General features: G+C 44.8%; 1 protein-coding gene across 6 annotated transcripts in view; it reads right to left on the bottom strand.

The window, feature by feature from the left end:
• The window catches only part of DOCK6 (dedicator of cytokinesis 6), a 1,219,180-nt gene that overhangs the window by 467,566 nt on the left and 726,207 nt on the right, over positions 1 to 25,407 (bottom strand). For all 6 annotated transcript variants that reach the window (XM_069604231.1, XM_069604230.1, XM_069604232.1 and 3 more), the window contains one exon: positions 19,537 to 19,719. In XM_069604231.1, the coding sequence (XP_069460332.1) occupies positions 19,537 to 19,719 (183 nt within the window). The remainder of the gene's footprint in view (positions 1 to 19,536; positions 19,720 to 25,407) is intronic.

Genomic DNA, 25,407 nt, shown 5'->3' with positions numbered 1-25,407 from the left:
GCAGTCGTCTGTGTTGAACGACTCGCCCAGGCACCACAAACAAATGTGGTGGGGGTTGGTGAGCGACCTCTTCGACTTGCAGTCCCGGCAGGTCTTAAAGCCAGACCGCAGAGTCGGAGGGGTGGAAGAGAAAGACATCTTCTACGAAGAAAACACACAAGACACACAGAGTTTCACGGAGCTAACACTTTCGCGGAATAAATGTAACTGAGGCTACGGGCGCTGTGTCCCCTATTTATAACATCCTGTGACGTCACCCTCGACGGAGGCCTTCGAGAGACATGGACCAGACACCATCGATGCAGGAGGCCATCTGCCGAAAAAGCTTCCGAAGTGCACCGATGTGGACATTACATGTCAAAGATGTGGAATACGTTGGAGGACACAATCCATTCGAAATGTCCAATAACCATCCTGTGTAGGTGGACCGGAGTGATTGACGATTTGTAGGGCCAGCCTGACTGTTGTGAGCATTGTGTGTCTTCCTGGTGTGAGATTGGCGTGCTGGTGTCAGTAGAAGAGCATCTGACCACAAAAGATCTGAGCTCCTTAGAAAAACAAGGGGAAAACACAAAATGTTTAGGGGCCTCCTAAAAAGGAAAGCAGAACCCCCCAAATGGAGTTCAATCCAACAGGAACAGTACATATTTCTTAATTACAATGAGTTCCTGTTAGGGAGATTTATCATTTTTATGCTTCATCTCCTCTCCTAGTGAGATCCCCAGCACTTTTTTCTTGACTTCTGGAACTTTTTCTTTCAATCCTGAATTAGTGGAGCCCTTTTCCACTCATTCATTCTTTTAGGATCTCTCTTTTGGAACTCTGTACTTTGTGTTTTTAGCTGTACTATGGAGGCTGTCTACTCCATAGCTCTTAAAGGCATCTGCATTCTTCTAATGCAGCACACAGCTACTTATGGGCAGTGTTGCTGGGGATCCTCAGTGGCCTCCTTTCAGATTCTTTTTTGATATCCCCAAGTAACTACAGTTCTTAGGGATAGAACGATACCTTAGTACCTCTCCCAAAACTTTACAGACTGAGAGATTGACATACACCACCTTCAGTGGAGTGCCAAAGGGATAACTAGTATCCCCCTTCTCTCTGCTCCTGTGACTTTTTAGTCAAATAGACAGTCACCTAGTTATGGCTGGTGGCAGTGGACGTGTTCAACCAACTAATGTATATTTTTTATACCGCAGGCTATGTCCATAGCCTCGGTAGTGCACAATAGGGGCACCCAAGTACCAACTTGGGCCTCCCTAAATTTTTCACAATTACTAGCTTGATTGTTCTTCGTTAGCTCTTCTTCCACCATTCTGGGAGGGGGAGGTCTGCGTGTGTGTGTTTTGCCTTTGGCTGGAACCAGTAGGTATCCCTGCCTAGGCTCCAGAGTGTCTGGGCAGGCAGGAAGTAGGGGAGGAGTCTTCCACCCCCCGCCCCCCTGTCCTTTGTCTGCCAGAGTGCCTGAATAGGTCCAGCTGCCAGAAGGTGTCTGGCTGTCCTGATTGGACAGCTAAACGCCCCTTTCCATAAAATGCTGAGAGAGATTGCATAGGAGTGTGTGCTGGAAATGTATAAAAGGTGAGGCTTCTAGAGCCAAAAGCAAGTCGACCACAGGAAGCTGAAGTAACCAAAGAAGACGACCCAAGACGGCTGCAGACCCTTTGCAACACCGTGAAGCGACCACTGCTGCCCTGTCCCAGTTTTCTGTGTGACAGCAGAGCTCCAAAGAGGACGACTCCTTCCCTTTTGCTGGTTGGAACAACCAGTCCCAAGACGAACTTTGAAACGAGCCATCTGCCGATGTCCTAGGAGTTTCCATAGCTGCGGAACCCAAATACCAGGAGCTCTGCTGCCCATTTGGAGTGCATCATCGTGAAAAGGCCGAATCTGTCCAAATCCTTTTGCTGAACCTGTAAAGGACACTCCAGAGATCGCCCAGTCCCCCTCATCAGTACCTGGGACTTTGTTGTTGCTGCAGAAAAGGCACAAAAACCACAACGTGAACCAAAAGTTGCTGATAGTCGTGCTACAGTTCCTCCTTCGAGACTGCTGCTAAGAGTTCCTGTCCATTGTCCTGCCTTTAGTCACCAGACCAAGGAATCCGGATGTCGGGTCCAGAGCTGCAACTTCTCGGAGCATCCAGCACTAACACTTTCTTCTAACCTAAGGTACTGTGGGGAAAAAGGTATTGCTTAACTGATTCCAAGAAGTCACTCCAGAGCATTGGAGTCCATATAGAGGTGTCCAGGGCAACCCCCTCATACCTCAGACAAAAGCTGCTGCTTGTGACCCTTTCTCGAGTCCGCTTTAAGGTCTCTCTTGTTAGTTGTTAATTTGGTGCTTCAATAACACTAGAGACTGGAAGAAATCCACAGGAACTCTTCGTAATTCGCTGCTTGTCAAGACTTCAAGCCCTCTCTGAACTGCCTTTAGCTAGGGTTGCGTTTTGGGTCTTAAAGGACTTACTATGCAAATAAACCTTCTCTAGAACCTTGAACCAGGCTCATGTTAAACTAACTATCCATTTTCCTCCCTTTAAGTGACTTTACTATATGTGTTTGCAGAGTAAATGAATTACCGTATAAACTGTTGAAAACCGCATGAGTGCGCGATAACCGATAATATTGCCTTTTCCCTTTCTAACGTTGCTGAAAATGTAACCACGAACAAACACAAAAGTGAAAGTGCCCTTTGAAGTGTGTTATCAAGTATTCCTAAGTGTTCTAGTATAAACGTCTATAGTATTTAAAGTGATTCTGGTGTAAATATAATAAACAAGCTACAAGTCTGTAGCGAGGCATTTTGCTGCCAAATTTTTCGGCATTTTGTGCTCTGGGACTTCTCATGGTGTTTTAATATGTGCATAATGCACAAATAAATTGCTTATTTTTTCACTGATGTGGATTTTGGACTCCGATTCCTGGCTTTCATGCTATTTGGCGATGTGGAGGAGTGCACCTTTATTCTTGCTGGTCCTCCAGCAGCATTCCCTGGATATATTTCTTCATAAGTATAAGTGCTTCTTTGCTGGTTGTGCCTGTCTATTTTCAGTGTACTTATCTACAGCTCACATCTTCCTCTCAAGATAATCCTGACTGCTCTACCAAGGTCCTGATTTAGTACAGACTGACGCTTAGAGTTGCAGATCTACAAACCACTGGGATAGTTTACTAAAGTCCTACTTCCAGTAGGCTACCAGACAGAGCAGCATCCGTGTGCACCACGCCCAAACCTTTTACAGTAAAACACATGAAACATTTCCTAGGGTTGTGTAACTACTGCAGAGCATGGATTCTAGACTAGTCAGCATACACAAGCCACGTCTACAGGGTCTCAAGGAAGCACAGAAAGGCAACCACAAACTAGAATGGAAAGCAGACATGGTACAAAATTTCCATTATTTGAAATAAGTTTTTTCCACAGTCCCAGTTCTCGCCACCCGAGATTACACACAAGAATTCTATATAAGTTTGTATTCAAACGGCACACTTATGACCGCTGTGCTGACACAGAAAAGTACAATGGACCAAAAGCCATTGGCCTACTACAGCGGAAAGCGCAATTCAGTTATGCAAGGGCAGTTTGCATGCAAACACTTGCTGCAGCTGCTTTTGCAATTGAAAAGAGCTCCACAATTGTAATGGGATGCTCAGTGACATTCTACGTGGAGCATTCAGTATTTTCCATCTTAGAAAGATCAAAGTCTACCCTGACCACACAGAGCATCAGCATACAAGATTATCATCTCAAATCCAAATATTCATGTTGTGTGATGCAAAACAGTAAATCCTGCCACTTTCCTAACAGAAGTGTGTACAGACGAGGACTTGCAGCAACACAACTGAGCCACGTACGATGGGGAAAAGGAGGACATCCCCAAAGCAAAAGACAGCCCATTAGAGGAAGCAGAAGTACTCTTTGTTGACGGTTCAGCGACAATTGACCAGGACAAAGGCATACAGGCGCGGCAGTTGTGCGCCTTGAGGGAGAATATGAGACACTAGTGATGAAAAGAGTAGCCATGCACTTTTCAGCACTGGCGCTCATCAAGGCGCTACATGCATCACAAGGATGCCACGTGACCATTGGCATATGTCACTACAACAGTGCATGCCTAGTTGGCGCTGTGAAAAAGGAGAGGGTTCCTTAGAGCAGACTGTTCTCCAGTGCAGCATGCCACACTACTAAATACACTGCTTACCACCCTGTTACAACCCTCTTTGGTAGTGGTCAATAAGTGCACCGCCCACACCGGCAACACTGACGAAATCTCATCAGGGAACGCTGCAGCGGACACTGCAGCCAAAATGGCGGCCTATCTCCCGGTCCTAGTAATTTCAGAATACGCCATCGCATGAACAAAACATGCCATACACAGCGCTACCCATTACGCAGCTCATCAAGATGCAAAGCATTATGGTCAAAGCGAGGTTGCAAACAGTCCCCTACGGACTTACTATGAAGACATTAATTTACTGGCAAGGCAGTTATGCCTTTAGACCTCTTGGCAATAGCATTTGATCAGCTACACCACCCATGCCTTCGCTCCAAACAGCACATTGCAGAAGAAATACAGGAGGATTGGTTTATACTCAACCTTCGCGAGCATCTCCCAAACATGATCATACACTGCACCACCTGTCAAACTTTCAGCATTGGCATGAAGCTCCGAACAATACGGGTTGTTCCGTGAGCTACAAATAGACTGCGCAGACATGGGGGAAAGATGCAATGGTTCAGGATATTTAATAATTGTAGTATGCCCTTTTTCACGATGGTTTGAAGCTGGACCTTGTGCACATTTAAGGAGAATTCTCATAAATGTGCTAATTTCCTTCACCTTATAGAGCCCCAGTAACTTTGTTAGATTTTGAGGATTTTATTTTTTTTACCTGGAAAGTGGGTGAGCCTTTTTTCCCCACTCTTTCATGTATTTTGATGTGTGTTTTACTCTTGTGTTCTTTGATTATGGAGTTTTAAGATAACTCCATAGGCATATTTTCATGTGTGTTACACAACACCCTCAGTGCAGTGATACAGGGATGTCTTTTTAGACTTCTCAAAGGTTTAAATGCCTTCTCTGGGATAAACTACTGTTTCCCAGAGAATGTAAGGTTAAATTGACTTTACTAGACTTTTTAAATTCCTAGACCCAGCACACTATCTTCCTATAGAGTGCTGGAATGTTATATAGTATCCCCTGCGTCTAGAAACTCATGTAGCAGTCTAATGATACCCTTTTCTATCAAAATGGCTGGTTGCAGTGGTTTTAGAACAAACTACCATGATTTTCCCTGATGCCGGTAGCTAAAAATCACGGGAGCCATGTTTTTCAAGATGGCGTCTTAAGCCCCTTTGTTTAAACAGTTCTCTGTCTTCTTTTTTCCCCCCCATTTCTTTTTGGAAAGGTCCTTCTAGTGTTTGTCTCTGCGTGCCAAACCAGGTTTGGTCCCTTTGTTTCCATGCCTTTGGCGGGCTTCAGGACTGAAGACCGCCTCTGGCGTCTCAGTGTCTGGGGTGGGCACGAAGTGAGGGAAGTGCCCGAAACTCCCTGTACTTAGTCTCCTAGGAGACCCAAATGCACTCTGGCATGATTGGCTGGCTGACTGTCCGGCAAGGACCGCCACTCTGCTGGGTGAGTGGCAGCTAGGCTGGAATGAATGGGAGAAAACTGTTTAAAAGGTGAGTCTCCTGGGCTGGAAAGCAGAGTCGACCACTGGAACGAAAGAACCTAAGACGAGCTGGAAGAGAACGGCTGCCGCAACTCCTGGACCGTTGGTTTGCCTGGTGAAGCCCTGCTGAAGGTCCGAATTGCCAAGTTCATCTCGACAGAGAAGCCCCTTCAAGGTCGACTTCTTCCATTGAGTTGGTGGGACCAATCAACCCATAAGCCACCTGGATACCATTCTCGAAGCTGGTTAGGATTAACCATGGGGAAGGACACCAGCTTGTGTGCTTGAAGAACAGCTAGTCAAACTGAAGTGACTCCATTTTGTCAGCGTTTTCCGACGATCTCGTGCAATGCAGGAGTCCCTCGACGTCCTCCCTCTTGTCGCCACGACTGAGGCTCAGGAACAGTGAGATCTGCAGGAACTGCCAGGAACCAACGTCTTCAGCTGCATCTTTGCTTCAAACTAAGGTACTGTGCCAACCCGATTGAGAGAACTCTTCTCTCGCGGTGAAAGCTTGTGGAACCTTCCCAACTTACAGGCCTAATCAGCTTGTGACCCAACATATGATTCTTTTTCGTACAAACTACTTTTGAGAACTTTGGCAAAGACTTTAACGTTTACTTCAAGAACTGCTCTTTCCTATCCAAGACACTAGCCCATTGACTTTGGCCTAGACCTATTGAACTGAATCGAGTCCTCTTGTGAACTATAACTAGTTGCACTGCCTAAGAAGGTATTTGAGATCTACTCTACTAACTTGTGCCTTTGTCTTCCCATTCAAAGTGACTGAAACACCCTTTTGCTCCTATTTCAGGGGAGCCCATATTGTTCAGAAACTTATTAGTATGGTGTTGAAGTATATTTGTGTATAATATTAAGCTTCCTCCTTCTAGTGAATGTTTTCTAAATGATTGAGTAATAAATGTATAAGTGTTTTACCAAGAAACCTTGAGTTGAGTATAAGTCTCTACTTGTACCACTGTGATTGTAATATCTCTGTGTAACTTCTTGTACTGCTCACATTCCCTCTTGAGATAGGCCTGGCTGCTCAGCTCGCTACCACAAAACTGTGTAGTACAGACATATACCAAAGGTTGGTTTTGCTTACACCTGTAGTCCTAATTGTATGTGGTGGTCCCAGAGGGTACTGCATGCAATTCTGCCTAACATGATGCCAAATGCGCTGCTAATTATTAGAGCGCAAGGTTTTCCCACGATGGGGCATGTGTGATGTATTGAAGTCCGACAATGGCACCCATTTTTTCCAATGAGCTCTTCAGGAAATCACAACGGTACCTGGCATTAAACACTGGAGGTGCTCAATTTACCACCCCCAAGAAAACAGCATTGTACAGAGGATCAACTGACTCCTCAAAAGCAAACTCTCCAAGCTCTGCACCACATTAAAGAAAAATTGGGTGCATTGCTTGGCCTTGGCTCTGTTCAACTTATGCACTCAACCAAGTAAAGACCACCACCTTTCACCACATAAAATAGTAACTGGCAGATGCATACGCCCATCTCCCCAGTATGGAGTAAGGCGGCAGCAGTTTTGGGTGAAGAATTCAAAGATTGCTTGACAAACCTAACAAGTGCAATTAAATATGTCTCCCGACAGATTGCACCACCCTGCCTACAGATACACAGAGCACTGCAGTACAGCCGACCACAGACACCACACCCACCCAACCGATGCTATTATACGTCAAAAGCTTTGTGCGTAAGCGGAACAACCCTACATTCCATGGCCTTTATGAAGTGGTGTTTTCCGCCTAAGCTTTAGAGCCCTTTGGGTAACACGCATGCAGTGGATGGGATGCAGAATAACTCTGACACCAAATAATCGAACCAACTCAGGAAGATGGCAAAGGGTTCAATTGTCTAAAACAGGGAGTTACAACAGACAACGGACGTCGGACAAGCTCTCTCATACATTTCATAAAAAAACACATTTATATAGTAAATATTTGTCATAAGTGACGTCATACTACATCGCAAATACGAGAAACCTACTGTTGTGATAGGTTCAATGGAAACATGTAAGTATACTTTCTATAAGTGGTTGGGTTGTGATTGGATCTCTACTGTCAGGTGGATTTCCTGTGCCCACCTCTAGTGCAAGACATCTTCATCATTATTAAGTACACAGTATATTATTGGCTCTCAAACTATAAGGCCCTTTGTTATATGGCCCTCTACAATTGGTTGGCACGCTCGTGCCATATCTGGAACATTCGGTTCACTAGCAGCACATAAGCTCATTCCCCAGGTGCCAGGAGGTGGACTTCACTGTACCTCCCCACCCAATTAGCCAAACGTCTCTCATCACCCATGCCTTCTGCCATGAAGATTGGCTTTAAACTTGGCCTTGCAGTGTATTCTTGTCTCTGGGACTATAAGGGAGCATGGCACGCACTATCGCTTGTTCTAGAACTCCTCGCTCAACTCCATTCCCATCCTTGCTTCAAGTGACAAGAGACCATGATTGGATGAATTTTGCAGTAATTAAATGGTCTTAAATGAATAAAACTTGGCACTCATGGTGTTCTTTATTTGCACCTTAACAAGGGATGATTCAGCATCGCACGTTCACCGCCTTCAAGAATAGATAACCAGTCTTGGCTGCTTCAGCCTTGACACCAGGCCAAACAGCCCTCCCAGACTTATCCCTGATCTCAGGTAATTCTCTTCTGCGACACAGCTCTTGACCTTTGTTCTCCATGGGTCTGAGCTTACTAAAATGATGACACTGATGTCCAGATTCTATATAATGGCAGTTCCACCTGCAGTCTATTCGGTACGCATAACCAGCTTCTGTGATCACTTAGTCTACTTGTGTTGCTGCATCTGTAAAGTTATTAAACTGTTTGCATATTCTGCAGTGCTTTTCATACGTGCACTCTTTTCTTTGCATATGAAAGTTTACTCGATTCTTTACTTCGTCATCAGTTTCTATAAGGGTCATGCATCTTCTTCAGCCAGTCTTCTCTATGCGTCATACTTAGCTTCTTGTGACGTCACCAGCTCCTTTTCTAACTCTTTTCATATACCTTCTGGGATGTCCTACATTAGATGGTCATCTCTTCTAAAGTACATCTGATAAGGTTTTCTTAATGGATACCAGGTTTTCTAAATGGATACCTTTTCTCAAAGATTTGCAGCGGAAGGGTCACAACTGCTGGTGTCAAGCATGGCGCAATCTCAGACCTCAAACATACAGGTGTGGGGGGGGGGGAGGGCTGGACTTCCTGCAGAAGCATTTGGCTGCTCCTCTACACGCAGTAAAAGCAAAGGGGCCTCAGTATTGGATTCACCTCTCTGATGTTAGTAGGGCACCCCACATACTTCACAAGTACCCTAGAGAGATTACCCATCTACCTCAAAACTAATAACCTGACTAGATGTCTGGCATAATAAAATACATTGCTGCTAAAAGCATAGACACTTTATAAAAATCTCTCTCTCTCTCTCTCTCTCTCTCTCTCTCCCTCTATCTCCCTCTCTCCCCCTCTCTCTTCTCCCCCCCCCCCCCCGTTTTTGTTTCCTCTACAGGTGCGTGAAAAATGGAACCCTCAACGTCAAATGATTCATTGTATGTAAAGAAAGAAGATAACTATAATGTTAATTTAAGATGGTTATATTCCTACACCTGTGTGCTACACATTACTGCTCTCCTGATCACTATATTGATGTTTATGTTAGGAATTTATTGGGGTACATCTTTTATCAGGCCAAGCCATCTAAAAGAGGGGGAGAGGGAACGTAAAGGGAAGTGCACTGCTAAACAGAACCAGTACCGCCACTGTACATATGGATAATCTTTCCCATATGAGCAACAACAGTGTCGACACACAGCAAATATACTGGCTGAATGAGTGTGAGCATGAGCAAAGTGTTAGAAAACTTATTTCCTACCATTTTTAGAAACATATTTTGTAACACCAATAGCAGTAGCAATGTAAGCAGTAGTACACTAACGAAGAGATATACATCGCGGCATGAAAGAATAAGAAGGCAAGTGCATAGGACCAAATACGATACATACCATGGCCTAGACCTGGATACTATAGACGATATTAGACATCCTGAGCATTCCAACAGCTGGTACACCAACATGAGTGCGGTAGGCAGACAAACAACCAACTGCAGTTGCTATGTATCCTCACTGATACCGCACGCTTCTGGTGGACCCAAGGTTTTAGTACCACAGGAAGTTCCAATTATAGAGGCACAATGCCTGGCTCATCTTGCGCTACGTAGAATAAAAGGCACCTTTCATGCACACTGCATGCGACTAGAGCTTGTGGATCCAGAGTCCATGCAATGCAACAACAATCCCAAAAGCCTCAATTGCTTACAACAACCATATTTAGTAATTGATGGACTAAAGTACGTAAACAGTAAGTGGCAAGACACAACGCTCAGTTGCCTAACTGAGGGGCTCCTGGGGTATGAAGAAGTGGTGGCTTTAGTGAACAGAAGCTGTGCACAAATATGGACAGAGCACATCACAAAAATGATGTGGATTGTGGCAATGGAAAAGCCAGTGAAAGTGCACAGAGAGGAGAGTTATAAACTATGTTTCCACAGTGAAGGAACTGTCTTTATCGGCTCCAACGAACAATGTAACAGAACATTGTTAATTCCAAACTTGAAAAGGGGCACAGTGGCAGTGATGAATTACTACTGGGTCTTTGGCCAACAAGCATACTTGCACCTCCCACCATCATGGAGGGGCTACTATTCGCTAGCCACGCTGCACTTAGCGCTATTAGTAGTTCCAGAAGAACACCTAAAAAGTGGGAGGTCACTCTCAGAAACCGCTCAACTGTCTCTCCAACATCTGAAGAACAGAAGCCACTGCCATCGCCCGAGTTCTGCATTCTACCCAGAAGGGGGCAGTACGAGAAACTGAAAAGAAGAAAGAGATCAAACTATCCAAAGACTTGTCTGCACTGCTCGCCGAGATCCTAGACGAATACCGGCTTTTCAGTTCAGCAGAGACTTTCTTTGCTTCACTCCTGCTACCCGGTATACAAGCAGAAACCAACGCCAAGTGGCTGCAAATTGTACGCCTGGAACAGGGGCAGCTGGCAAATGACACTGAACACGGCTTCAACGTCAAAAAGGTCGAGCTCAAGTCACTCAGGCTGATGACGACGCAGAACCGCTATGTGCTCGACATGCTGACGGCGATGGAAGGAAGTGTTTGCCGCAAAATAGGGGATTCTTGCTGCACGCTCGTGTCCCAGAAGATGCAGTGAACGGGTCACTAGCTCATATCATCGCAACAGTGCATGAACTAGGAGTTTGCATGAAGAAAGGAGGAATAGAAGGGGGGACGGGTCTGATCTGGCTTTCAACTGGGCCCCGTCTGGTGAGGAGCCATTATGATGATGCTGGTACCTGTTATTGTGTTCATCCTGGTCATCTTCTCCACGTGCCAAATGGGACTCTGGTGTTGTGCCAAAGCAGTGCCTAATAACGCAATGATGATGGTAGAAATTGGTGTTTCAAAAGTACCTCGCAATACAAAAGAAAGTGAAATACAAACTGACCATGCTATTCCCCAAACGCTCCCAATTTACTATGGAGCTGAAGTTGACAACTTATACCACACCATCATTGTCCCACGCCCTAACCCTGAAAATTATAATGTAGTTTGGGTAGATCTAGCTGGAGATGGGCGATGTATTCATACGACATGGACACCCGAAGAATACGCGCAAGCGGGAGAACATTTGCGATCAGTATGTAGAGCATGGGTGTCAATAAAAGGCACCGCACCCTATGAGCCGCAGTGAGAAGAGAAAATGAGTGCAAGTATGCAGAGGAATTGGTTACTCTAGAAGTAGCGAAAAGGGGGAATATTGGGAAGGAAATTAACCTCTCCCACCGCCTATGTGCCTTACAGTAAGGAGAATCCTATAACTACACTTACAATGAACCAGGGGGCAGGAGGTCGTGCTAAGAGACCCTGTACAGAATCAATATTATGTGAAATGTAGATGCTTAGACTTCGTGCGCACATACAAGTAGGCGTTATTTTTGTAGCTATGGTGGAAACATTTGGCACTGCACGGCTGCGCGGTAAACACAGACCAAACGAAGAAACCTGAATACGTCCAAGCGCTGATGATAGAGAGACCCACACTGCTAGCTCCCATAGAAACATTCCTTTGTTCCACAACTGTTGCTAATATGTGTTATCCCAAGAAGGAATGTGTCCTGCAAGGCCACAAGACAGTTCAAGGCACCTCACAGTGCACGTTTATCGCAGCCAGGTCAAAGCATCGACCCCCACCTAGTCAACCATGAGTTAAAACCCCCACAACTGTCCCAGTCCAAGACCCCTGAATTCCACAATAGTAGGTGACCCCAGACCACCACCCATAAACCCGCTGGCCATAAAATATCTAAAAGAATATGACCATTAAATCTTATTTCAAAATGACAAACTTTGTAATGCGAGCTACACGGTGGAATAAAATATAGTTCAAAACGAGGGTGGACGCCTTGGGTGCGGATAGTGTGATACTGAATGAGTGAGGACTGTGTGGGTCAACTCGATCTCAAGTCTCCCCCCCCCCGCCCATGTGCCAGTTCCCTAGTCTTCCAGATGCATGCCATAATGATAGAGTAGCATTGTCTTGCATAGTACCTAATTGCAGACTTGACCTTGGTTCCCTGGAGATGAGCCCAGCAGACCCCACAGATGGAAGACACTGGAACCAATAGCAGTCTGGTATCCCCTATGGAGCAGGTCGCCCAAGTATGGGGTCTCACCAACCAGCCACACAGGTTTTTTTACTGTCTATGTGTGCATCATTGATAACAATGTTTTGCCTTATAACATTCTGCTTGTGCCATTTTTTGGGAGAGCGTTCTTGAGCAGCAGAGTTCTTTGCTGGCATACTTATTTTTGTTGTGATTAAGCTGTCCTTTGCATGAATCTCTTGGCTATTTTTCCCTAGCAGGTTGTATTTTTTCCAGGCGTGAGCGTTTGTGAGCGTTCCTTTACAATGTAAACTTTGTATTTGTTCAAATTACTTAATTGGACCCGAGATTGGTCACTTGACTTATCAATTGAAAGATTTGTTAAAAAAATTATGTATTGGACTGAGTTGCTAATTACGCCCATATTGAATCACTTTGCCCATATTGAATCACAAAAGAGATCCGGATCATTGCCTATTGAGCTACACATTTTTGTCTCTGCTGCACTACCTGCAGAAATGTCCTTCTAACTTGGTCCATAGATTGTATTAGTTATTGAGGTTGGACCACCTCCCTACATTGACCACGCTGGGGCCCAAACTTCTTATAGCTCGGAAGCTTCGTACTTGTTGTCTTTGTTTAAGATTGGACATAACTGAGACCGCACAGCACATACTGACCTCTTGTGAGACTCAGAAGCATCTAAATTTTTAATTGCTTGCCCGATTTGTTTATAACATCAATACTATAAATGAGAGGGCATTTTGGAAGTATTGCTTTCATTCTAATAATGCTATGCTAATGATTGCACTATATAATGTAGGGTAGTGGCGGATGCTAAACTGGTTGAACTAATAGGAAATGAAATTATTCATTTTATTGAAATTAATAGTTCTATTAAGTGAAAATGTGTATTGCCGTTTTAAATGATGTTGAAATATGATCGTTGAAGCGATGTATTTTATAAATGTATGTAACATGTGAAATGGTTCCATGGAATGAAAGAAACATTTTAAATAAAATAAAAAAAATTGAGAGACTACAAGATAGGGTCACACTTTTAAAGACCGGCTTGAACAAAGTTATTAAAAGTAATAAGAGTTGGGAAAAGTTTGCATACATGTTTCAGATGTGATTTGTTACTGAAAAAGCTATTCTAAAGTTACAACTGTGGTTTAATACTCTAAGAAAATTGCAAATGTTCTTCTATTGTTTTACTGTGTTATAGTACTTACCTGACTTGTAAGTTACAAAAGTGTGCCTTAGTATATATAATAAGTAGCTATTCTTATATAACTTCTAAGTGTATCAGTGTTTTCTTGAACTAGTGTATGCTCTAGGTTCTTTGTCCCTCACTACAGCCCTTCTTCCTCCTTAGACTAAGCCTGGCCAATTGCCACTCTAACCCTTTGTGGGGTGAAATAGCCCTGGATGTCATAATTAAAGGCCGTAGTCAGTAATGAGGGCTCCCCAAAAATGAAAGGCCTGCCCTGAACGAATGTGGAACATAAGGCCTATGGCATCAAAGGTAAAAAGGAGACAAAGTGGGCCTGAAACCTGAAGATACTAAAACACACATGGACATCGGCACCGATATTTCCATGAAACAGCAGTCCACAGAACCGTCAATGGGATTTGAGCATTGTGTGCAGCAGTTGCAGTGAAGCAGATTGCTTTCTGTCATGAACAATAAATAAAATGAGTAATTCTGATTTACTCTTTAAACTAAAATAATGCTCCTCAAAACGTGTGCCAGACTTTCAACCACAAACTTGGTTTTTGTCTATCATGAAACTGAACTGGGTTTAAGCAGCTACAGTAACAATGAGTTCCTTTCATGGGTGAAACTAACAAAATGACATTTCGTTTTGCCTCCCAAGTGACAATTTGCAAAGAGAATGTTCCCCAAAGCCTTTAAAAATATAATTATGATGCCCTCGCAGGGACAATATTAAAGTGAAATGTAGTTTTTCTTTTTTTTCCCTCTGCTTGGGTGTTCTTGGGAAACTGGATTCCAAGGCCCCGTTGTCATGGGGATTTAAGCCTGACTCACTTCATCCATGAGGGCCTGCTCTTAAAAATACAACTGTAAATTCCATTAGAGATCAAATGTGCGGGCTGGACAAGATAAAGGAGGTCTGTTACCCAGCATTTATGACCCTAGGTCCCTCAAGCTGCAATAAAAACTTCCATTAGCTGGCCATTAGCTCTTGGAATGTGCAAGCTAATCTCAACACAGATCCCCTCTAGACATCACAGCCAGGAACAGGGAGGGACTTGCAAGGGTGGGGGCCAGAGTCAAGGAGGGAGTTGACTGCCCATTGTGTAAAGGGGGAGAAATGGTTTTCATTGTGTAAAATCATTATTTACCCTCACACTAGTCAGTGTCGGATTTATGGAAAGGTGAAAGTTAACCGCTTCTCACCACATAAAAAACGATTTTTGAGGGACCTACACAACCCAAAATATTGAAGAAAATGTCATGTGGCCCTCCTTCTGTAGTTGAGAGATATGGAATTTGAGTAAAACATGCAAAATATGATTCATACGCCGCCCACCAAGGGATATATTTTTCACTAATATAATACTATCTTTGTGCAGGAATGACACACAGACACCTAACGAGGCTTAGGTGATTCGCAGAGAAATATAGTGTTAAAACATGCCCTCATATGTGTTAAATATGGAGATTAAGGGCATGCAGTGATATTTCTATGCCATTGAACCAGACCAAGCCCCCCCTGTCAGTGTAAGATGATGGAGGGGTCTCCTCCCCTGGCATCCCAAAGCATTCCCACATTTTCTAGACCTGTCAGTACAAAGATAGGAGTGGACTATTGAACAGTAACACATTAGTGATGTAATTTGCCCTATAAATAAGTCACCCCGCCTCAAATCAGGGCTTTTCCAACTAATTCCTGAGTTGAGCTGCTGTTAAATATGGAGAACCATCCCAGCACAGTGAGGCCTAACTTGCAGTGGAGCCAGGAGCTTTAGTAGCTGACTTGGGACCCCTTGGAGAAAAGAGGGAGTCCTTGAATTACCCCATTGGCTGTCCCTAGCAGGGTCCTGGCGCTACCTGATGTCCAGTCTGGACATTTCCTCTAAGTAGCCATCCCCAAGCCATAGATTGCATAAGCCCTACATTCTTTCAGCATTGCCATAGAGATTCCCCCATGGAAAAATCCCCTCCCCTATTTGTCTGTGTATTTCAGTCACTTCCCCATTGAAGAATTTATTTGCCTGTGTAAAACCTTAGTGTATTTTTCCAAGTAAATCAATTAATTTCCCCGTGATTTCACAGGATTTGTATCATTGGAATTACAGATTTCCCCCTTCTGTTCCTTTTTCCCCACTGTGAGGTAAAAACGAATTTCCATTTGCCTTTTCTTTCCCATTGCCCATGTGTTGCATATCCTAAAACTGATGTTTCCCTTGTATGCTGACTAGTATTCTCTACAAGCCTGGCCTGTCTTTCTAAGTGTAAGCAGAACAAATCCCCTGTCTTTCTAGTCTTTCCATTGCAATTGTGATAAATAATAACAAACCCCAGTTTTCCATTGTGCTCTAAAAACTAATTTTCCCTTCTCCTTTCTGTCTCCCATATTGTTTCTGTGAGCACCCCACAAAATCGGATTTTTCCCTGGTGTTACCACTCCTTGCCACTGCCTTCCATCCAAAACTGACCAGCATAGTGGATGTTTGGAGCGGGAGGTTGCTGGGACTCGAGCATCATTTGTGTGCATGCACTTTCCTATTTGTTTGCATTAATTTTCTTGGTGTGTTTTGAATTGTTTCTCAATGGTAGTGGTGAAATAAGTAAAAGTAAACTCTAGTACTTTATATTTTGCATTATCTCAGTGTGCTGCTTGACCAAAACGGATATTTGTCTTTGTGTGGGTTCTAAATTTGACATTAAATAATAGATTATTACATATCTTATTAATACATACTGGTCTGGTTCCTAGTTCATTGTGACACAGGGTGTTTGTGGAAGTTGGGTGCGAGACAGTTTGAAGGCCTTTTTATGAAAGAATCGGTGTTGTAAAACTAAAAGCGTTTTATCGTGCGCCACATTTATTATAGGGGAAGGAGATCCCCCCCCCCCCCCCGACTTGCTTGTGCCGTGTAATATATCGCAACACCTGTGTGGGGTTCAGGCCAAACCTAGGAGTTGGAACCCTGTTCACCCAAGGTGGGCATTCCCAAGTTCTGTCACAAATAGTAAGCTTTGTAAAAACCCCACTCTTGATTTTGGAAAGGAAATGCGTGTAATGTGTAGGGGTAGGGTTTTTCCCTGGAGGCAACATTGCCTAGAAACTGCCCTACAACAAGTACACTAGATGTCTGAGTTGAGCTGTGAGCTGTGTCGTGTTAGGTAGAAGATAGGATAGACAATATCACATTAGTTTCTGTAGATCCAATTGACCCACCCTCTTCTCTCGAACACAAAGCAATGTGTATGCAACTGATGTATCATAGCTATCTGTAGGCAGTCCGCTCACGGGGTCTCTGCGGGGTTCTGGAGCTTCTGCAGAATTTACATGTTGGTAACCTGCCACTTTGCTTGGATTAAAGGCAGAGGCCTTCTGGGATTTGGGGAGAGAATCAGAAAATCCCAGGAAACAAGATTGTGTTCCAGAAACAGTAAAAACGGAACTGAGGTCATGGGCTGCAAGGGGCGCGAAATGTACCACCCATGACGTCATGTCCAGAATCATGGAAATCAAATACGCTGAGCGAGTTCGCATTGCGCCCTCCTGGTGGCTGTAAAAAGTTTCCAAAGATCAGCTTGAACTGAGGAATATATCCAAGATGAAGAAACTGTGAGAAGTAGGAATCCAACAGAAACATACTGTATATCCAGTTCTGCTAAAGTTTCATTATTAGTATAGACATTTCCCTATGACATGCTATTGCATGTTACTGTGAGGAGCCAGGAATGAGACACGGACACAGAGGAGACAAGTTTGTGGCTACAAGCTTTCATTAAAATAAATGGGGTTTGGAAAATGCCTTACTACCCATAATCTAGGAGGAAATTCCTTACCTTAACTAAAAACTACAAAATTTGTCAGGGTGAAGATGTCCAAATAAAGAGTGAGTCCACCTGTGTCCGTAATCCTACTCTGGTCCTCAAACTTTAAAGTAACTTCAAGGTGAACAGGGTACTGTCTCTTGTTTTCTTAAAGTGTTCAAATAACCAAAATTTAAAACAAAACTTCAATTCCAATAAAGGTTTTCTCATAGACAAAATATTCAACTCTGTCAGGGAAGTCGTTCTCTTCCCCAAATGTTCTCTTCACTTCCAATCTTTAGCGACAAAGGCTTTCAAACAAATAAAATATTCACTTCCAAACCTTAATGGATATCTCTTTTAAGGACATGTGCTTTCTCTTATGTACTTTGCTGACAGTTCACAATTATTTTTTCTATTGTCCTTCTAGAGATCCTTCTTTTCTAGTTTATTACACTTATCTTCACCTGGTATACTCCTCTGCCAGGACTTTGTTACATAACACTTTAGCTCGTTACAACTTAACTTTACCTGGTAAACTCCCTTGCCAGGACTTTGTTACGCAACACATTAATTTGCTTCCTCAAATGGGATTTGAATGACCATTCCCAACGTGGTCAACAAATGCCTTTATTTGACTAATGACTTTCTACTTGCTTTCCCACTGTATTTCTATGAAGTGGCATAGCCTGCTAGACCATCCTGCATACCCTTAATGTGATTTCGGCTCTTCAGTAGTTTCCGTCTTCCCCTCACTTTCATTAGTTTCTGTCTTTAGCATTTTTAGATAATGGTTTTCATACGCTGGCAACCAGGTGACCCTTTTTACTTTCCCCGGGCTTACTGGTTGCCTTTGGCGTTGCTTCTTCTCTGTCTGCTTCACTGATTTGGCTCAGTGTGCGCTCCATGAAGCTCAGTCCTGCTACCGAGCCTGTTTCTTCGGTGTGCGGTGGTCGCCTCTCTCATGGTGAACCGCCGACACCTGGTTCTCGCCTTCCTGAGGTCAGGTTTGCCTCCCCGTCGTCTGCGTGCGGCTCGGCTTTATTAAAGCCCATCTGGCAGGCCCGCGTCTGGAGCTCCCCCTTATTATGAGCTCTATATGACTTGCTTTTAAAGTTCCCGGTTCTGTTATTCCTTTTCCAATAACTAGACAGTTACGTTGGATCTCTGTCCTAGTAATCATCATTACTCTGCTGGTCTTACACGCGTCAGTGGTTAGCCTGTCAAATGACATTGAGGAAGTGGATACCAAGCTCCACTAGGCGTGAACCTCACTGCTCCCGACCACTTCCTCGTCTCAGTAGTTAGAATATGGTCCCTAATGAGATTTTGAGAGGAAGTCCAAGAAGATCTACTAGGAAGACAATAGGTCATAAAAGCCTGAGGAATAGAGGAACCATCCATATTAGGGACTGGGGGACATGTGCCGTCCTATCTCCCCGAGAGTTACCTCCCCCAGGTGGTTCTCCCTCATACAGCGGCCCCCAGGGTCAGGATCAGCTAGCGACTGCCGTCCCCTGGCCACATGAAGAGGTGGTTAACTCAGGGAAAGGAGTGATGACATCATCAGATTCATCACATTACTCTCAATCCTTTTACAACACTGCTCCCCCTCTTGAGACTAGAGCCTTGACTGCTTCATTACATCTACCCAGGAGAGTCAGGAATATACTATGAAGCCCTGAAACCTAATTGCAGATTGCTCATCATGAACCCTAAGCACAGGGTCTAGGGAAATCCTTTATGGTCTTCATGAACCCTAAGCACAGGGTCTAGGGCAATCCTTTATGCTCTTCATGAACCCTAAGCATAGGGTCTCCTTTATGATCTTCATGGACCCCCAGCACAGGGTCTAGGGAAGTCCTTTTCGGTTCCTTCAGGCCTTAGGGAAAAGAAAGGACATGCTGGCTAATCTCTGGGGCCTGTCCCAACGAGCCACTGCATATCTCCTTTGCTGTTACTCTGATAGTACTTAACCCTTTGCTACCCTATTGCGTGAGGACCCTCTTGAAAGCTGCGCCTACAGCTGTTACACACACACACACACACACACACGAATTGCTCAGGAGCCTTATCTAGTAATGCAGACCAACTTTCCCTCCCCTCTGCCTTTCCCAGGTCCATTACCTTGTACTCAAAGCAGGACACACAGAGGTAGAGCAGGTCCAGCAGACGGCTAATGTGCATTGTAGAGAGGTCTGTGAACCACTTCTCCAGAACATCCTCCTCAGCGTTCTTCAGAACCCAAAGCAGACACACCAGCAGGTTACGGCTGGACTCAGCAGACAGGCTACTACTCTGGCGTGGGGGCTAGTGGAAAAAGCAGACAGAAAAGACATGCGGTGAGCGAACATATGACTTGAGACACAATTGACCAAAGGATGTGTGCCAGCACTTCTCCACAGAAAGCACAACTCAAGCCTCCCACCATCAAACCAGCTGAAACAAATCACCTTGTTAGCATCTGCATCATTACAATCCTTGTGCCAAGATATTAAAGTATTACTAACCCGTAACATAGTTTATAGGGAGATAACAGATCTGCTATTTTGTGACATTACATACCTGGTGTGCTAGGAAACATTTTCTTTTTGCGGCTTTCTCCCCGTAGTCTTCAATGGGGCATCATATCTTTTTGCTATTGTCTGCTTCCTGACCTGACTTTTCGAAAGTAAGTAATGTGCTAAGCTCTACTTTCCCTTGTTTTTGCTAAATTTGATGGTCAATCACTAAAACTATCAGTACTAGGAGACCTTGTGTCCTTTAGTGGAAGTCGTGTTACTTTTAAACTGCACAACTCACCTTAAAGTGAAGTGTGGTTTGGATACTTTGTATCCTTCTTTCTTTTGCACCTTGATGGTTACAAATGCAATGTGTCCAGGATGGGCAGGTGGCAGCGTATATTTTTCTACCGTGTTTTTAACATTAATCTCCAGATTTTTGCATTTTACTGCATCATTCGACTGGTAGAAGTTTTTTAAATGAGTTTGTCAGACAATTCGTTCCTTTTTTGGTGCCCCTGGGATACACATCACACATACTGTAGATCAGAACCTGTGAAGGTTCATTATGCCACTATTCTTTAACTTGTTACCCTCCTATATGGTCACAGGAACTAGAAAATCAATACCTGTGGCCAAAAGAAAGAGCAACATTTGAAAGGTGGTCCTCGAAACCACCAGTCACTTGCTCACTCAATGTCCCGAGATGTTCTTTATGTATTGTTTGCATTATCAGAAATATGTATGTCGCTTGCAGGACATCTCAGATAATCCATTTTGGGCCGATGTAGTGGCGGCTCAATCAAGGGTCATGTTAAACTCTGTATTCCTAGTATGGAAACAAGTTTGTAAAGCCATGGAGGCATTAGATAAATTGTTTTAGTATTAGTATCTTTGAATTGTTCTCTTGCCTCATTGAACCATGCGTTATGCTATAGGTAATTTATTTGTTTTTTTATTATTGGATATGTTACTGATCTGGATTCACATCAAATCTTGTTAGGCAAGATTGTAAGTAGCAACCCTGTGGGAGACTGCACCAGCCTTGTCCTCTTGGCAATAGTTAACCCAACCTTTGGTATAAGCATGTACTACACAAGTTGGTAGAGCGACTGAGCAGCCAGGCTTAACTCAAGAGGGGTCTATGGGAGCTGTAGTGTTATTACACAGAGATTCTAAGTGACAAGTATCCAAAGGAACACTTACTCTCAAGGTTTCTTGATTAAACAATTGATTATTAATTTAACAGTCAGTTGAATACGCCTTCTTTAGAATGGAGCAAATATATGAAACACAAAAATGTGCTTCAAAATACACACTCAGTTTCTGTAAATCATTAGATACCCATTAGGGATGGCACACAGACACTTCCTACACCCTGAGGTGACTTAAATAACTAGGGCACTGTGGATATTGATATATCACTGGTACATTTAGATCAATACTGAATTTGGTGCCAAAGGAAAGGTTTTGGGAATAAAACAATGGTTAACAAATAAGTAAGCACTTTTTGAACCCCCAATGCAAAGAAAATGTACCCTTTCCCAGCTACACAAGTTATCCAATGTATGACTTTTCTTGAGGGATAGTTAAAGCACAAGGTCAGAGGATAGAAGAGTCGTTCAGGGAGCCAGGACAGCCAATGTTAATTGAGAAAAAGTGTAGGTGAGCTGAAGCACTTCTTGAAGGTAAGTCTTTGTAGAAAATGAAATCACTGCAGGGCCACAAGCTGGGAGTCTTGTGAGGGGCAAAGATGCAAGCAACTCTGCAAAAGCAACCAGGACAAGTTTCAACGGAGAACTAGCAAGGCTACACAACAATAGCTAAGTCCCCTTAGTTTTACAGTACCTTTGGTTTGAAGAAATTGGTTCGAGCTGGCTTCTATTTCTGTGTAGATCTGCACATCCTGTTGTTCCTGGGTCTCAGTCGAAGGGACAAGAGAGAGGACGTCTAGGGACTCCTGCACTACGAATTGAAGGTCGGCGGCAGCAATGGGCAAACTTCACATCAGCAGCACTTTGTGGTTTCAGCTTCTCGCGACTCTCGCATTTAGCACCACCGCGGTTCTCGGAAACTTTAATGAACTTTCCTCGCATCTGGTGTCCAGCATTCTGTTGAAGTGGCTCAGGCTTGGTCAGTCCTGCTTCATGGGAGTCCGGAGGATCTTCCTGGAGCTCGGGTCCGACTTAAAAATTACACATTCGATTCTGATGTTCCTCTCCCTGGCAATCGGTTGCTGCAGCAGCAATGGAAGTACAGTGAGCTCCGAGAGGGTTTCCAGAGGAGTGCGTCTTGGGGTCGATTGATCCCACAAACCCAAAGGGCAGTCATCCTTTGTAGGGCTTCTCTAGTTGAGGCGAATAGGGAGCTTCAGCACTGAAGCAGGGCTTCATCGTGCAAACCAATGATCCAGGAGTGGCAGCAGGCGTCTCTTCCAAGTTCTTCTTCAGATTTCTACGTCCAGTGGTCGACTGTCTTCCAAGCAAAAAGCCTTGCCTTTTATACAGGTTTCTCCCATTCATTTGCAGCCTAGCTGTCAATCACACAGCAGGGTGGCTTGTCCTCCGAGGACAGCCAGCCAGCCAATCACCTTTGGGTGCATCTCTGTAACCAAGGGGATTAAGCACATGGAGTTTCAGGCACCTCCCTCACTTCATGCCACTGCCAAACATGCTGAAGCCAGAGGCAGGCTTCACCAGTGAATCACACCAAAGACAAAACGTACAAAGGGACCAAACCGGGTTTGGCGCGCACCAAACCGGGTTTCTCAAGAAGGACCTGTTCAACTAGAAATGGCAAAAAAAGAAGGGGCCATTTTGACAAAATGGGCCCACATGGGTGCTTTACTGAAGCTGCAATTGCAGCCCACGGTAGAAGCACACAATGGTACGAAAAAGTAAACCACTGCCACCATCCATTAATTTTAGAAAGGGTAACATAAAAATTACATGAGAAACTAGACAAAGGGGATACTAAGAAACCCCTCCAGCACCCTATGGTAAGATAGTGTGTGCTGGGTCTAGAAAGTTACAAAATATAAGTAAAGTCAATTTCACTTCACTGCTCTTGGAAACAGTAGTTTTACCAACAGAAGGTATTTAAACCTTTGGGAAATCCAAGACTTCCCTGAGCCACTGCACTGAAGGTGCCTTGTGTCACAATGCAAAGATGATGCCTATGGAGTTTGTCAGACTCCACAACCAAAAGAAACACAGAGTTCAAAATCACATCAAAATACATGAGAGAGTGGGGAAAAAGGTCTCACTCTCTCCAGGTTAGAAATTAAAATCCCTAAATCCAGCAAAAAGAGCTGGGAGTCTCCAAGGTAGAAGGGAATTAGCACATTTCTGAGAATTCTCCCTAACAAATCTCAACAAATGTTATTTGTTTTATGTACAGTGTTAAGGTTTTGTATTAATCCAATACACTTAAATAAGGAAATTTTTTTTAAACAGTAACTCAATGGAGTTGTTTTATTCCTTAAAATAGAGAACTGGAACTTTCCCTGAACCAAGATGGAGAGAAATCTGGACTCAACCGGAATTGGTACCTTCAGGTGGTATAGAACCCTGTAAGGGATTGACCTAGCAGGACCTGTTTTTTGATAGGGCTGCACGACTTTAAAGGCTAAAACCAGAAACCTTTCAAGAAGCCTATTACAGCTGCTCTCCACAACTCGAGAAGCATCTTTAGAGAAGCGGTGGGAGAATAGTTATCTGTATATTTATATATATGAAAAAATTACATACTTGTAATCGTCTTTCTGATGCTTGGATCTGATTAACCCTTTAAGTGCCAAGGGCGAGGTATCTCGTACTTGACAGTGCACACGCAGTGCCAAGGACGAGATAGCTCGTCCTTTTCGGCACCTTGTTTTGAGCGATCCCTGCAAAGCAGGGATCGGTCAAAACTGTAATCCAACCCCCGGGCTATGTGAGGGGGAGGTCCCCCCTCACTGCCAGGGGGCTGGATTACCTTCAGTTTCACGTCGGCGTGAAGCTGAAAGTAAATTCCCTGCAGCAGCCATTTTCGGCTGCTGCGGGGAAGAGAGAAGGTAAGAGACCTTCTTTGTCCGCCTCGATCTCCAGCTGTATTTCAAGCCGGAGATCGAGGCGGGTATCGTTGGAAAGGGGAGATTCTCCCCTTTACAACGATACCCATTGTGTGGCATTGCAGCCTGCGGATCGGGCGCAGGGCGTGCGTTCCGCGGGCAGCAATGCCACCGGATCAATACAGATCCGTTTGTGACGCAGGGGGAGGAGGGGGCTGCTTACTAGGTAAGCGGTCCCCCTTCCCCGTGGCCCCAAGGCATGGGGCCACAGCGGCAGAGACCCCTGGGGGCAGATGATCACTGCCCCCAGGGGTCAATACGGGTGGAAAAAAAAAATTAGAGGGAAGGGGGAGGTGGTTTGGGGCCCTGGGGCCCACTAGACCACCAGGGATTTTGCAAAAAGTGGTGTCCTTGGAAAGGGGGGGTTCCCCCCTTTCCAAGGACACCACATATATGAGGCATTGCTGGTCACGGATCGGCACAGAGCGCTCGATCCGTGACCAGCAACCCACTAGACCACCATGGATCCGTTTGTGGGGGGGGTGGTAGGGGGCTGCCTCAAGTAAGCAGCCCTCTCCCCCCTCCCGGCCCCCAAAGCATGGGGGCACATGCATGTGAACCCTGGGGCAGATGGCTGACCATCTGCCCCAGGGGAATGAAAAAAAAAAAGAAATGATGGGGAAATGGGGTGGGGGAAGAGGTGGGGGGCCACTAGCCACCATGGATTTTTTATTGAATGAAGGGGGGGGAGGGATGCCCCCCCAACCGAAATAGGAAGGGGCACCCCTAGTAACCCTCCCTGGGGGCAGATATCTGCTCCTAGGAAGGGGCATCTGACCCCAGGGAGGGATGCATGAGGTGGGGCCCCCCCTATCTGCCCCCAGAGAGGGTTGCATGAGGTGGGGCCATCCATTTGGGGTGGGGGGGGTTGAGGGCCACCCCCCATTGCGGTACATCATTCGCTGCCAATTTAGGGTGCCCCACAGCCCCCCCTAAAAAGCAGCCTGTGAATTTGTTTTTTTTTTTTGTTTACTCAACTTCGCTTGGTGCAGATGGCCACATTAGTGTGGCAATCTGCCCCCAGGGTGCCCAAACCCTACTGCCCCATCTATTGGGGGTCCTGCCCCACCTTTTGTGGTGGCCCTCTCCCCCCTCACCCCAAATGGAGGTGGGGTGTACCTCACGCAGCCGTTTGTAGGAGGCCCAGGGAGGCCTACATGAGGTGTGTCCCCCAGCCATTGGGGGTGGGGGGGGCACCACAAAAGGTGGGGCAGGATCCCCAATAGATGGGGCAGTAGGTTATGGGCACCCTGGGGGCAGATTGCCACACTAATGTGGCCATCTGCACCAAGCGAAGTTGAGTAAACAAAAAAAAAAAAATTCACAGGCTGCTTTTTAGGGGGGGCTGAGGGGCACCCTAAATTGGCAGCGAATGATGTACCGCAA

This window comes from Ambystoma mexicanum, chromosome 3q (genome assembly GCF_040938575.1).
Source record: "Ambystoma mexicanum isolate Mex_15411 chromosome 3q, UKY_AmexF1_1, whole genome shotgun sequence".
Taxonomy (NCBI): domain Eukaryota; kingdom Metazoa; phylum Chordata; class Amphibia; order Caudata; family Ambystomatidae; genus Ambystoma; species Ambystoma mexicanum.
The sequence above is the reverse complement of the archived record's forward strand: the minus strand, read 5'-3'. Positions and strand labels throughout refer to the sequence as shown.